Here is a 15,133-nt window from a genome sequence, read left to right as displayed (position 1 = left end):
TCAATGGGGCCGTTAGCGCTATGCTTCTTCTTACTTCCTTGCTTTACAGTCATCCCCCTCCCCACCCCACTCTGTGTAGAGGGATTGTCTATTACTCATTACTCCTACATATGTCTTTCTACCTTGGTATCTCCAATCTGCAGAACACTCAGTTGTTAGTCACGCATGGCCAGTATTCCAGAAGGTAGATATGTCCAGAGAGACACTGATCACCGGTCTTTGCCAAACACCATACACCACCATGGTCAAAAACAGCAAAGTACCACAGAAACAAAATGTGTTCCACTTTGGTCAGCTCAAGATTTCCCAAAAAGCATTTGGCCCTGGAAATGCAGTGTTGTTATAACATCTATTAACTTATCAACACCCTACAGATAGCATTTCAAAACCCACACACGGGATATGCTCTGACTCTTAGGACTAAGTAACGTTTCGCCAGAGTTTCCAACTGGAATTCTTGTCTTTCTGGTTTTAGAAAAGCCTGGCATATCCTTAAACTGTCTGTTCTGGTAAGGAATAAAGGGATCACCTCACAGGAGAGAAACTTCTAGGTGATCTGAAAATACATTCTGTTCTGAAGGAATTTTCTTAACTTCCACTTGATAAAGACAATTTGCTGCTAAAAGTAATTTTAGATTTCTTGAAAAAAGTGCATGAAGTTTCTTATGCCTGGATTTAGTGAATACTTTTGCTCATTTAACATACTGCTCCAAAGGTCACTATGTAACCACACCAGTGGCAGCTTGAGAACAGTGTGGTATACATCATATATGGAGCTATGCAGGGAACAGGAAAGGAGGGAATTTGTTGCCTGTTAACCTTTGTGGCAAGAGCTGAACTGTTTTTATTTCTGTATTCATATTATGCATAACAACTCTATTTTGTAGGAATAACTACAAATAACTACATTGTGTATAGATTAAGTAATTCATCCATGTCAGACAGTTTTCAGTATGTTGAGGCTACCATTGTGAAAACAAGATGGCTAGATTCCTGCATATTTGAAGCAAATAAACAAAACTGGACTCAGCAATGTTAATGAGAACCCTGATTCTATCCGTAATAACCAAGCAATTAGGACAGAGCCAAACAGTTGATTCCAAAAGAGATGTATCTCTCACAATGTAAAGCTTAGGACTCTCACTGCACTGTGGATTTATTTAAATGCCTCTTAGTTGAAAAAAAGTTTGTGAAATTTTGATTCAGTTTATAGAACATACCAGGTTGTTTTGTCAATGGTTTTATTGACACATTCTCACTTTGGGAATGCCTGCAGGATTGAAAATATGTTCTGGGTTCTACACTGTGAATAAAAGTGATGTAAAATATTTAAGTGTCAAAACCCCAGGCAGACAGATGGACTAGTAGAAAGACCCCAGAAGTCACACTGTACGAATTTGAAGTGAGAGGTTGCAGAACAGAAGCAGGTAGCCAGTACAATGGAAAAGGCAAACAGGAGAGATCAACTGAAACACTGAAGGATTAGAACATCCATTCAGGTAGCATTTACAGTGTCTGTGATGAAGTTTTCAGCACTGTTATCATTATATGCATAGCTACCATGAGCATGTTTCCCAAGTAGAAAATTGCTCCCTCATGGTGGTCTCAGAAATAAAACTGACATAGGTAAGGATTCCTTTAGAACATCTAGGTGATTGATATAAAAAAATCACTCATCTCCATGGGTGTAAACACCTGTAATAATTCCAGTGGCTTCAATGAGAATCAGGCTGGGCTTGATCCAATCAATCTGTGCTGCACAAATGACATCTCAGAGCAAAGTGGCAGTACTGGGATTTGAATCTTGATCTCCCAACAACTTGTTCCTGCCCAGTCCCCTTCTGCTATATCCCAGATCATAGAAAGAGAAAAAAGTGATGACTTAACCAATGAGATGGGCAAGTAAGAGATGAGAAAGTAGAAAGAGAAGGACAAATGTCGGCCAGTGAATAGTTACAGTACAAGTGTTCTGTACTCCTATGTGACAAGAGCAAGTTCTTTATGGAAACAGAGACAAGTCACCCTTCCTTTCCTGATGGTAGGCTCATAGTACAAGATGAGATAATGGGACAAGATCTGCTCACCAGATCAAAGGAGGACCAGTGTGCACGTGTGTACACAGTCAAGTGCTTGTGCTGCCCTTCAAATACAAGTCTTTTCCTGTTCTAACTGGTAACTGGCCACTTTCTCTGCCAGTTAGCTGCAAATTTACTCAGGCCTCATTCAGTTGAACTTGTAAGGATTGCTGTGGAATGCCATTTACAGTTGCTGTTTCATCTGGATATGCCCCAATTCATAAACAGAGAAATGGATTCTCAGACCCCATTGAGGATCTCCGACCCATGTGTTAACCATCTTTAGAGTATATTGAGTGCAATGGAAAGCAGTGTTGTTTAAGCTTTTTAATTTTTTTATTTTGTAAGTGAGAATAAATAATAGAAATTGGACTTGGTTTCGATGAGAAGTGCAAAGAATTAAACACTTAAAATCTAGGAAACCACAAGGAAAGAAACTGGCCTTTCTTGTAATCAGGAGGAGAGTGTCTTAAGGGCAGCCATTATTCATGTCTTTTATGGGTGATAAATAGCTAATCAGCTGCAAAAGGAATTTTTCCCAACTATAAGAAGAAAACAGTGAAAGTGGCTGACCAGTAGGAGAGCAGGGGTATGAAAATACTGTGTACTCGTAGAGGACGGTGAAAATGGTTTCCCACCCAAGCAAGCACCTGTGTTAGTTTTCTTTCTCCATCTTTGAAGAAATTTAAGTCTAAAGCCTTGGGCTGCTAAGGGAACACCTGCAGATTATTTTGTGAATGGTTTCCTTGGCACACAGCCACACCCACTTGTTCTCTATGGCTAATGTGGAGCTACCCAGACAGCAAGCAGTGAGTAGCTGTGACAGATCCCTTATAGCCTACAAAGCTGAAAAATAGTTTACTTCCTGGAACAGTGTGGCAGTCTCTACTCTAGAATAGAGGCCAGTATGAAGGAGTTCTCTGGGTTTTTTAATAATCCAATTCTGATATGGTTTTGCACAAAGGGCAGTTGAAAATTAGAATAAATGAAAAGTCAGGGTATTTGGTGGTGTCTGGAGATGCCATTTATCCAGGCCAGCCTCGTGCTTCTCTTTGGATCCACTGGATTTACTACATGGGTCTATGCCCAGGGAAATGAGTAATTTCTATACTAAATAAATGAATATACCAAGAGAAGACTCATCTTTGCTCATCTTACTACTGAGCTGACTACATGAGGAACATCATTTCTAGTTTTCCTCCAAATGATTAGAGGGGATTTTAAAAGAAAGCAGTGGGAGGTGGCCTGTTTGATCTTTCTCTCCCATGTGAATCAGCCTTGGCCTTTTCAGGTGATGTCAACCTTCTCGGTTAAGTAAAAAAACAAGACTAACAGAGAACAACACCTGTGCAGTTATTTTCTTTAGATAAATGGACCACACAATGGAAGATAAATTTCCTTTTTATGTTTTTTGCCTGCAATTCCATTCTTTGTTCCCAAGGCTATGATAAGATCAAGTTGGAGAATCACAACAAATGCTCTCCACACACCAAATGGTTGGTTTTATTGGTTTTATTCTAACTGGTGAACTGCTGATAGGAAGACCTTGAACTCTAGGCAGTTATAGAAAGGGTTTTGTTATGTCAAAGGGAAGTATCCTTAACTGGAGCAAAACAGCAACAACTTCTACTCTGTCTGGTATTCAACCTTGAAAATAGGCGCGCGGCGGGGGGGGGGGGGGGGGGGAGTCAGTTGAGAGCAAGGCCAAGCAGTCACACTCAGATACAAGCAATCAACAGCCTGAAACCATCCTAGCCGTCCCTGCACTCACCTCTCAGTGATATTCTTTGCTGTCTGGAGAAAGCGGGCATGGTCATTCTCCTTCAGAGAGTGTTCCGCTTGGGAAATGAGTGATGCCGACCTTTCAATGCACTGTTTACAGTTTGCAATCTGCTGAGCTAGTTTGCGGAGCCTCATCACCTAGAACAAAAGAAGCATGGCAGACATGGTTATACTCGAGGCTTACTTGTGAGATGGTGCTGGGCTGGGCCTTTCTGAGGTGTGTGTGCTGTTATGTAGAAGCAGAGAAAAGTAGAAATTGGGAAGACTCAATTACAGAACTTCAACTTTATCTCCTTGGAGAAACGTTGGTAATTTGTTTTATGAGGAAACACTGAATTGCTAATTACTTCCCTGTTGATGGGAAAAAAAGGTGTTTGTCCAGTGGCAAGTGACAAAGGGTCACTGAACCTCTTCCCTTTACTATTTTATTCTACATAATTACTCAAGACCTTAGGGAACCCTGGAACTTTCTCCGTCTCAGGTTTTCAGCAGTGCCATTAAAAAATGAAAGCATTTCTGTAGGTGTAAATTTGAGGCTTAAGTAAAAATCATTTTCTAAAAAGTTCTTTGTAATCCATGCAATAAAGTTGTGATGTAAAAGCATTTAAGTAGTCCTATTTTCCATATTGTCTAAAACTTGTGTATTAAATTAACAGAAAGGGAGCATTTTTCCCATTGATTAATATTTTTCCTATTGAACTGATGAGAGAAAGCCAAAACAAGCACAGCTGGGCCATTTCCTCTCACTATAAACGTCATTTCCAGGCACTTTGTGCTCTTGATAAGTAATAACTATTTTGATAAGCATTTCCCATTTGGGATAAAACACATACTTGTTTCACAACCTCCTTTCCAGTTCCTGGTTCTGTCTTGCTTGAAAATGACCCTCAAATGTAATTGACCATAACCTCTCAGGCAGGCCAAGATAAGTCCGAGGTAACTCATTTGGCCATGGCAGTAGTGTTTGAAATGTGCTGTAAGCTGGAGCCCTCCGGCCAGAAAGCAAGTTAAATTTAGACCAGTAATTGGAATCACCTCATGCCTACTGCCCCCATCTATGCAACAAGGGACGGGTTTTGGCTGGCTTTCTGATAATTCTGGAGTGGAAAATAACCTTGGGTGAAAGGGTAGGGAGGATGCCTGGTTAATCTGTCTTAGAGACAAGGCAGGCTCAGGCTCCCTCCAGAATTCCTGCTAACTCCACGAAATTTCTGCTTTCTCCAAGCCATCATTATCATCCCAGGACAACTCTAATCATGAAGCAAAGGAAGGAAGGAGATGTCAGATCTGTACGCCTCTAGGGATTATCCAATTCCAAGTATGTACTCTAGCAAACAAAAGAAACTACAGCTGAATTGAGAAGTGGCAGGCCCAAGATTTCAGGCAAGGCTGCGAAGAATCCATGAAAATAATGAGCCAGAATGAAATGTCCAAACTTGGCAGTTAAGAGTATGTGATCTCAAGCATGGTAAAAGTACATCATTCATTATAATGGTAGTTCTTGTTCCTATCAGGATAACTGTGTACCTTAGTTGAATAAAATAACATCATTTTACACCAAAGAGAACAGAGCTTCTGGCAACATTATATATAGAGGCAAGGCCAAGGCAGCCATCCAGTCTAATTCAGGATGTTATAAAACATCCATTAGAAACTGTCACAGGAAGGGAAAATTCCAGAAGGAAAAATAAGTTAATAGTCTCTACAATAGACTAAACGAATGGAATATTTAATCACATAACATAAAGAATAATTTAAATTAAACGGCCAAGTTGAAGATGTTTGATACAATTCTAACAAAAGAAAATGAGGTCAAGCTATCCTTTTGGATGTATTTCATGCCACTGTCTTATCCTTTGGAGATGCGAAGGAGAGACCACATGTATTACAAATGTAACAATGACTGATCTTCAGTTTCATCTTTTTCTGCTTCCTCTATCAAGGTATTAGAAATTAAAAGTGACATACAAAGACAAGAAAAAAATCCTCTCTAAATTGTGCATGTATTGAAGCAAAAGAAAATGAGAGCATCCTGGGAAACTACAAGAATGTTCTAGAGAGAACCATTTAGGGCATACTTTTAATTATAGGTCAGTGTACAGTGGCATCAGAGATTCTCAAACACTGTATGCAAAAGAATCCACTGGGGACTCTTTCAAAGGAAAACTCTAGATGTCTGGGCACATCCTCCAATATTCTAGTTAATGAGCTGTAATTGGCAGAGCAGCAGTAATTTGCATTTTAACAAGCAATGAATGTTTTTAAATCTCCAGGTGATGAATCACTAGCACGGTCAGGCCTAGCATTTAAAACACCAATCTAGTTTAATCTTTGAGTCCGTGGACATCTGCCATGCTTGAATGTCACTCAGACACTTTTGTGCCTTCCTACGTTTATGAACTTCTCCAAGTGGAGGCCAAAATTCGGTTCCCAATTTCTTTTGTAACTGTTTTCTGTCATGTATCTGTCTATGCATTTACCTGCAAAAGTGCTTATTTATTGCATCCCTATCTGTGTTTCTTCTTTAAGTACCTTTTTCTGTGGTTTCATGTGTTTCTTGCTCTTTTAAACAAAAATGATTTTAAAAAAAAATTCTCTGAACTGTTTTGTTTCAAGTCTTTGGCTTACTCTCTTGGAAAACTAATCTCACTTGGGGTAAGATAATGATGCTGATTTTGTTGGCTGTAGTTTTAGAAACTGAGAGTTTTTTTGTTTGCTTTGGAACCAAGCTTAGGATTTCAGTTTTAAAGAGAAGAAGCTGAAGATAACACCTTGCTCTCCCTTACTCAGTCTACTCTAATGGTTTTACAGTTGCCTTCACCTAACCTGGCCCATGGCCTCAGCACTCTGGAATCCTGTTGTATCTCTCTGACTCTGAGGCACCTGTCTGGTATGATATCAGCATTAGTGGAGCCCAGGGCCCACTTAAGAACTGACATAGTTTCAGAATCCCAGAACTGAGGTTTGATGAAAGCTATGATGCCAGGCAAACATTGGTAATAATCTTCTCCAATCCCTTGTAATGAATGAGAAGCCTTCTACAGCCCATGGCACTAAGGCACAAGTCTGGTTTCTGCCCTCTCTCAAAAGAAATTCTAGTCCCCTCCTACAAAACGTCAAGAGTGTTTTTAAATCACAGGAGCTGGAACTGCAACTGAACTTCTTGACCAGACCTGTCCCTCGAGCCATAGTTGTAGCACTGTACTTTTGTCCCATTTCTTCTCTATGGAAATACTTCTCTTATTTCTCTCTGTCCCATTTTATTCTATTTCTATTCATGGTGTATGTTTGTCATGGCGCGAGTGTTTCAAAGAATGAACTTTACATACTACCATGGCTAAAACTGGGATACCTGTTACCATTATCCTCTATTTCATAAGGGGAACTCCCATGCCAAGAAATTCAGGTGTTGGCTATGTAAGGGTAAGCATGTTTGCCGGAGAATTATGTTGAAGTGTAATTGCAATCTGAATATGGGCTCTCAGTGAGGTCCACATCTGGACCTTGGGAATCGTTGAATATGTTATCTTCCATACAAAAGGAACTTTGTAGATGTCTGGGTTAAGGATGTTGAGGAGTTGAATTTGTTCAGGATTATGTGTATGATTTCCAAGTAATCTCTAAAGTCTTAATGAAGGAGAGACAGGAAGGTCCATGCTAGAGAAGTAGATGGGAGAATGGAAACAGAAGGTAGAGTGCTATTATGAAGTAGTTATGAGCCAAAGACTGTGGATGGCATGTACAAGTTTGGAAAGGCAAAGAATAGCTTACCAACATTACAAGAACCTACCTAGCCTTTAACTCAGGGAGATTGCTGTAGACAGATTTTTAAATAGTCTTAGTAAATAAGAAACACAGAGCCAAATACAGGGGTAATAGCTGAAGAGATCAGAGAACTAGCCAAGAGCCACTGACTACCCTTTAGTTTATCACTAAGCCGAAGTTTTCCACATGAGAGAGAGCTTCTTCCTGCCTAACTTGCACTTTTATTATTTTCCTGTTCTGTCTTTTCACTGGCTCTAAGCCCAGCCACATGACTTCCTTGTCACTGCCCTTCTATACAGACCTCCAGGTCTCTATGGTTGGTACTGGGATTAAAGGCTCATGTCACCACATTTGGCTGTGCCCTTGTCCATACAGAGACTCTGTTTGTCATGTGATCAGATTAAGGATGTGTGAGACCACCGCTGGACTTCTGCTTATGGCTCACTATGTGACCTTGCTAAAAGTAGAAGGCTGAGTTGGGAGACGCTGCCAGCAACCGACATCATGAGAAGTAAGATGTAAAGTACTGGTAAGCCACAAGCCACGTGACAACTTATAGGCTGATAGAAATGGGTTAATTTAAGATATAAGAACTGGATAGCAAGAAGCCTGAGCCATTAGGCCAAACAGTTTAAATAAATAATATAAGCGTCTGTGTATTTATTTGGGTCTGAGTGGTTGCAGGCCTGGGTGGGACTGGAGATAACTCCAGCAACAGATTGCTTTTAGGCTTCTGAACTCCATAATACTAAAATAATCAGTAAGAGTGTTCTAAGCTACCAAGCTTATGGTAATTTGTAATAGCACAATAGAAACTATTATGAGAAGAGTACACAGCCAATTAAATAGAAGTAAGCTTTTTTTAAACTTTAAGATACATTACACAGATTAATAAATATGCCAAATGTAAACTACTGAACATTTCAAAATTAACAGAGCATTTAATTTAAGAAGGGAGAGAACAAGGGAATCTGTGGCTATTATGTAGAAATGCATAGTATTGTAAAATAAATAAATAAATAAATAAATAAATAAATAAATAAATAAATAAATAAATAAGGCTACAGTTTAAAGCAAAAAAAGAATCTATCACCACAAAAATATAAGTATTTGAGGTGACGAGTAAGTTACTTTGATTTAATTATTATACATTGTACTCATAAACCATAGCATCACATTGTACCCAATAATACATACAACTCTAACTTATCAATTTATCATTAAAAACAGAAAATTTCAAAAGAAATATATACAGGTAAGGAGAGTATTGATATCTGCATGCAATCATATGGCAATAGAAAATTACCTTCCTCTTGCATACTAACAAGTATTGATGACTACATTTCAGGAAAACAGGCTTCTGAGAAACTAGAAGATGGCAGGAATAAGAGATGAGTCAACATGGTACATGATGATGCTCTAGATCAGTGCTTTTCAACCTTCCTAGTGTTGTGACTGACCCTTTAATACAGTTCCTCATGTTGTGGTGACCCCCAACCATGAAGTTATTGTCATAACTATTATTTTTTGCTACTGTTATGTAATGTATTTCCAATACATGTGTTTTCCAATGGTCTTAGGCAACCCCTGTGAAATTTTGACCCAGAGGGGTTGCGACCCACAGGTTGAGAACCACTGCTCTAGGTGGGAGCATTGTATCCTCAATATATTCCAGATGGACACTCACTGCTGTAATACAGCCAGGGGCACTTACTAAATGTGGTGCAATGGTATTCAGAATTTTCAGTCACCAGAACTGTGGACCAAATAATCCTCTTTACTTTATACACTACTCTGTGTCAGATATTCTATTACAGCAACACAAAATAGACTAAGGCAGACACTTAAGATGGAATTATGGATAATACAGAGTATATTATTTTATATTTTCAAAGCTCCAGATGTGCATGGGAGTATATATTCTCCAGGTGGGAAATATAAAAAAAAACTTCTGCCCAGGAAATCATACCTTTCCTTCTTTAATCTTCGTTCCAATAATTTGTCGTCTTTGCTGAATGATCTCAATGAGAAGATCACATTCTTCTGTCAATTTGGCCTCTTGACGTGATGCATTGACCTACAGGATGAATAAAAAGGCATTCATTTGGCCTTTCAGTTAAATATTATTGTCAACAGACTAATACACTTCCAGTAATCTCTCGATTGCCAGAATGTACACTTTAAATTTTAATTCTACTTCTTACTGTTTGCAAGGATGGCAAATATAGGTCCTATATGCCTGTCTGACTTGTATCCTCAGAAAACAAATCAGTTACAACACTCTTTCTGCCAAGCCAGACTTGCCCTTATCAACTAGTTGGGAACTGATACGTGAAATGAAATGTATGTGTAATTCCCGTTTTGGTAAACTCGAAAAACAAATTTAAAAACCACTTAATCTTATTAATTTATTCAGAACAAATTATTCTCAAGATATTTAACAGAAGTTTCCCAGAAACAATGTAGCAGTTTACATTATATATTCACTTAACATGTTTTAAATGTTCATGCTTGGATTTAATCCCTGTAAGATATCAAACCACAAAATGATGGCTTGATGCTTTATTCATCTTATGACATAATTTTAAATCTTACTCCTGATGTATTTAGACACAGAGGTTGTACAAATGAAAGCGCACCATCTTCATGTAAAGGTGTATCAATGCAGAATGGCCTGTGTTTGAAACTTTGAGATGCATTGTATGGGACAGAGAATTACAATTAGCTCACTCTTGGCAACTCTACTTGGGAAATAGCACGGACATGCTATTTCCTCCACCTTGTGACCACACTGAAATGCTTATTCACAGACAGAAACCCAGAAATCCCAGCTGTGGGAGATGGAGATAACATCCACAAGCTTTATTATTTTAGTACAGCTACAGGAGGAGCTGTAAAGTTTCACAGGAAGACAATGGCACTGATGATTCTAGCATATCTCACAAAGAAGACAAGGGCCAGTTATGAGTTCTTTTGATTTTGGTAACGAGCTAGGGTAATTTCATTCTTTACGAATGAGATAAACTGGAAGTAGTACTGTGAGTTCAGGATAAACATCCAGTCATCACGGCTCACATAAACTATGTCCCTTTTCAAGAGGCCTAGGATTCCTTGAATTTTATTCTTGATCATTAACAGATGCCACATAAAGATGACACAGAACATTTTATTGAGAAGACAACAGCCACCAGCCATCTATAACAAACTGTGAGACTGTGTTCTATGTTAAATTATCACAGAAGTATTTGCTAAATGTTTGTCTAACTAACAAAGACAAAAGAAAGAATGGATTGACAGCTACAGAATTTAGAAGTCAGGCTGATAATTCAGGGAAGATAATCAGTGGGTTCAATTTATCTTACCATTATTTTATGTCATCATTTCTAGTCCCCCTAGAGGTTTTCTAAGTAAATTTAGTTTTATATTGAAATATTTACTTAAAACTTACTCTCAGTGCCTTATCTTCCTTTTCTTTTCTTTTTTTTTACCTTAATGTAATTTAGTAACTGATTCTGACTAAGCTGTGAAAAGAAACAGCCCATATTGAGAACATGAACATATTACAATGGAGGGAGTGAGATGTTTGGAATGTGACAATGATTGAAATTCTTTTCTTGACCAAACTTTAGTGAGATTTCTGAACCTTCTCCTAGGTACATCTGTACACTTCCTTGCAGAATGTCCTTTTAACAGGAACACTGCTAAGTTGGTTATTTAGAATCTTCCCTCTTGGTCACCCTCAGTATCTGACCTTCATCTTCTACCATGACTGAGGTTATACTTGATACCTTGGTCTGTTTTCATCAAAACTACAGTTATCCAGAATCCTTAGCCAGAAGCTCCATTCCATGTGTATCCTTTTAATAGATCCATTCCTCTTTCAAAACTCACTGAAATTCAAGTTATTGCAAATTAGAAAAAGTGTCCCACAGTTGTGATAGTAGCATGAAGCTCAACTGTACAGATTTCATTTTTATGATGGATTGATTGACCTTACTGAATTAAAAAAAAAATGTGGACTGAGCTCTACCGTGCTGACCCAAACATATTCTGAGAAACCAGATACTACAATCACCATCACATTGAAACAATATTTCCAGAAATTTGGAAACATGGTGTATCAATTTTAGGCCACATATTTTCCTTCATTTTTTTTAAAAAAATATATATGCAGCTTTTCTTTGAAACTAGAAAAGTTGAATCTGTTTTTCTACTAGCATTAAGTTCCAAATTTTTGTTAACTGAGAGCATTCCTATATTCCTACAGGTAGACTAAAAGAAATTGGATAATATTCTACATTTCTAAAATTATTTCACTAAAATAAAGTTTTCCACAGGTTTACCATATCATGTTAGAGTTAATGATCTGATTGGATTTTGTTTCTTTTTAGTGAGAAGGTAACAGATGTCATCAGGCCTTTCTAGTTCCCAGGTTTGGTTTGGAAAGGAGCGGGTCTTGGGTATGATTTTAGCTTTCATTTCTGATTCATACCTTTTGATAAAGAAATCATAGTGGCTGACGGAATGCTCCACATGGAGCCATCTAAACGTGCAAAAACCATCCCTAACCCTTCTTTTCTCAACATGCACTTCCCCTTCTGTGTCATCAATGTCTTTCTTTGTTCCCAAACTATAGTTAAGTATGGGATATAGATAAATGGGACATCCTGTATTTGGACCACTTTGGAATGGGGAATTAGATCTTCAAAGTCCTTGATTTGTCAGGAGAAATAGTAATATAGATCAATTGATCATATAAATATGAATATAGCTTAAAATTGGAATCTGTCCCATCTCAGCCTCCTCACTGCAACTGTTCTCAAGTATGTTGACAAGGAAACATCAAGTCAGCTCCTGAAATTAAGAGGCACAGCTGGCTTTGCCTTGTCTGTCTTTGGACCTCCCCCATGTGCTTAGCATATACCTTCTCTAAATCTAGACTCACAGCTGCCTTTTTCCTCTTGAAGGCCATCATCTCCTCCCCATGGTTTTCTTTTTTTCTTTAGTACCAGGTCCATCTCTCTCCAGTTAATTCCTCTCAAGCCAGAGACAATCTCAAGTTTAAAAATCAAGAATGCATTGTCCCTCTTTTGATAAGCCCCCAATTTGTTATTCGAGACTTCAAGTGCCCTAGCCAATGCCATGCCAGCTGAAGTCCTGACTATGCTTGCAGCACACCTGGCACTCCTCTTTCGAAAGAATCACAGGTCGGGTGGTGGTGGCGCACGCCTTTAATCCCAGCACTCGGGAGGCAGATGCAGGAGGATCTCTGTGAGTTTGAGGCCAGCCTGGACTATAGAGTGAGTTCCAGGACAGTGAACCAAAACTACACAGAGAAACCCTGTGTCGAAAAACAAAACAAAACAAACAAACAAACAAAAAAACCAAAACACATTCATTTATTTAGTCATCCATCCATTCATTCAAAAGAAGCCCCCAGGCTTCTGCATGATACCAAGCAGCATTCCAATTGCTGTGATAAAAAGGACAAAGTCATTGTTATTTCAAAGTTTACATAAAAGTGTATGAAATAGATTAAGCAAGTAGAAAAATAAATAGAAATTTAAGATTGGGGCATTATAGGAAAGAAGTTAGAGAGGGTAATGTGATTAAACATGGCTGAGAAGAGAGTCCATTTTATTTCATAGATGAGAATCCTTTGACAAAGCAAGAGGAAGGAAAAGGAATGAGCTAAAGGATGCAGACAGGGCATTTAGAGGTTCTCTTGATGTTATATCCAGGCTAACCTCCTGACAAATAGCATCAGTCCATCCCCAATAGTTGCCAGTTCTGTATGCAACATTTTGTTTGTTAAACCTTAACTCTGGACCAGAGGCTCTTTCAACTGCATTCACAAAGAGCATTAGAAAAAGATGTGTTGTCCTGTGTATCCAAAACTGAGGTGGGATATGGTATTAATCCTCTGCCTTCTATGCCAGCTTTTGTGCAGAAGTATCAACAGGATGGAGACAATGTGGAAGGTTCTGGCATTGGGATGGAGGCACATGAATCAAATACCCAGTACCGTGATGGTTTCACAGTAGCCATTTACTACAGACCCCCCCCCCTTTGCTCTCTTAAAAAATAAGGAAAATGGAATCTACAAGATGAGTTTTAGGATTTGATTAAGATTATATTCTTTTTTCGTCCATGTGTGTATAAGAGACAACAATGGCATTGGGAAATTTAGCGCTCATAGTGGCTTGATAGAACACAATTCCAGTAAATAATGAGGATAGGCTCTTTTTTCCACCTGTTTGGTAAGTTCACAGTTGTCCTAAGTATTTTGGGAGCAGGGAGGGTAGACTAGGAAGGGAAATTACATAACCAAGGAACAGCATAAGAGTCTTGCTGTAAAGACTTGCTGACCCACTTTCTACTAGTGATAGGGTCATTTTGCTGCTTCTCAGACCATGACCTTTTAACCTTGAAATGAGAAAGTTGAAAATTGAAGTAAGCGCAGAAGGCACACCTAAGGCCAAAGTCTCCTAGCCTAGAGATCAAATTCAGCCCCCACAGGTCTCTCTTCTGCATTAATGTCCACCTCACATTGATAATTGGCTAGAATTCCAAAACTGTCAGCACGAAGATTACCTTCTTTTATGGTAATATACACAGTTTCTTACATAAGTCAATGATAACATAAATTGGTTTACTTTTTTTTTCTAGATCAGTCTGTTAGCAGTGCCCAATAAAAAGTCCTCCTGCTACGTTTTATGGTCTAATAGTGTTATAAGATTTCACAGAAGGGGTGGGGTAAAGTTGACAATTTTTTTCCTTGTCAAATGTATAAACATTAAAGGGATTTAATTACAGAGACACACTGAAAATCGGGCTATATTTCTGTGGAATGTTCTTTAGCAGTCTGTAAATGGTCTCCATTATTTCTTAAACCTTGCTCTTTCGACTTGTATTTAACTGCTAAATGAGATGTATGGTACCGAGTATAAACATCATTAATTTTCACACACATGTGGCCCTAAAATCTTTAGAAATATTTCATGGAACTCTTAGAAAAAGGAACATCAATGGGGAGGAAATGTCTGGCCACTTCTCATAGGGAAAACTTAACTAATGTGCACTTTATTTATTTATTTATTACTTTGATTGTTTTTAAAACCATGTGTTAATATGTGTCCATTGGACAATATGATGGGACTTCTGAATCTGGCTTATTTAACCCACTCTGATGATCTCCAGGACCATCCATTTTCTGACAAATGTTAAGGCTCCATTTGTTCTTATGTGGAATAAAATTCCATTATGTGTATGTACAATAGTTTTCATCCATTCATGTGTAAGCGGAACTGTAGGCTGATTCTATATCTTGGCTATTGTAAATAGTATAGCAATAAATATGGCTGAGCAAGTATCTCTGTGGTAGGATACAGAGTCCTTTGGGTACATGACTGGGAGTGGCATACGGGGATCATGTTGTACTTCCGATTTTAGTTTTTATGAGGAACCTTCAAACTGAGTTTCATGATGACTTGACTACTTTGCATTCTCTC

The 15,133-nt window shown here is 38.4% G+C and overlaps 1 protein-coding gene across 5 annotated transcripts in view; it reads right to left on the bottom strand.

Annotated features, from left to right (window-relative positions):
• Mid1 (midline 1) overlaps positions 1 to 15,133 on the bottom strand; it is a 336,764-nt gene that overhangs the window by 33,386 nt on the left and 288,245 nt on the right. For all 5 annotated transcript variants that reach the window (XM_015987794.3, XM_015987797.3, XM_006994326.4 and 2 more), the window contains exons 4-5: positions 9,592 to 9,699; positions 3,847 to 3,995 (exon numbers count right to left, since the gene is read on the bottom strand). In XM_015987794.3, the coding sequence (XP_015843280.1) occupies positions 3,847 to 3,995; positions 9,592 to 9,699 (257 nt within the window). The remainder of the gene's footprint in view (positions 1 to 3,846; positions 3,996 to 9,591; positions 9,700 to 15,133) is intronic.

This window comes from Peromyscus maniculatus, chromosome X (assembly GCF_049852395.1).
Source record: "Peromyscus maniculatus bairdii isolate BWxNUB_F1_BW_parent chromosome X, HU_Pman_BW_mat_3.1, whole genome shotgun sequence".
Taxonomy (NCBI): domain Eukaryota; kingdom Metazoa; phylum Chordata; class Mammalia; order Rodentia; family Cricetidae; genus Peromyscus; species Peromyscus maniculatus.
This window is presented reverse-complemented; position numbering and strand designations above follow the sequence as displayed.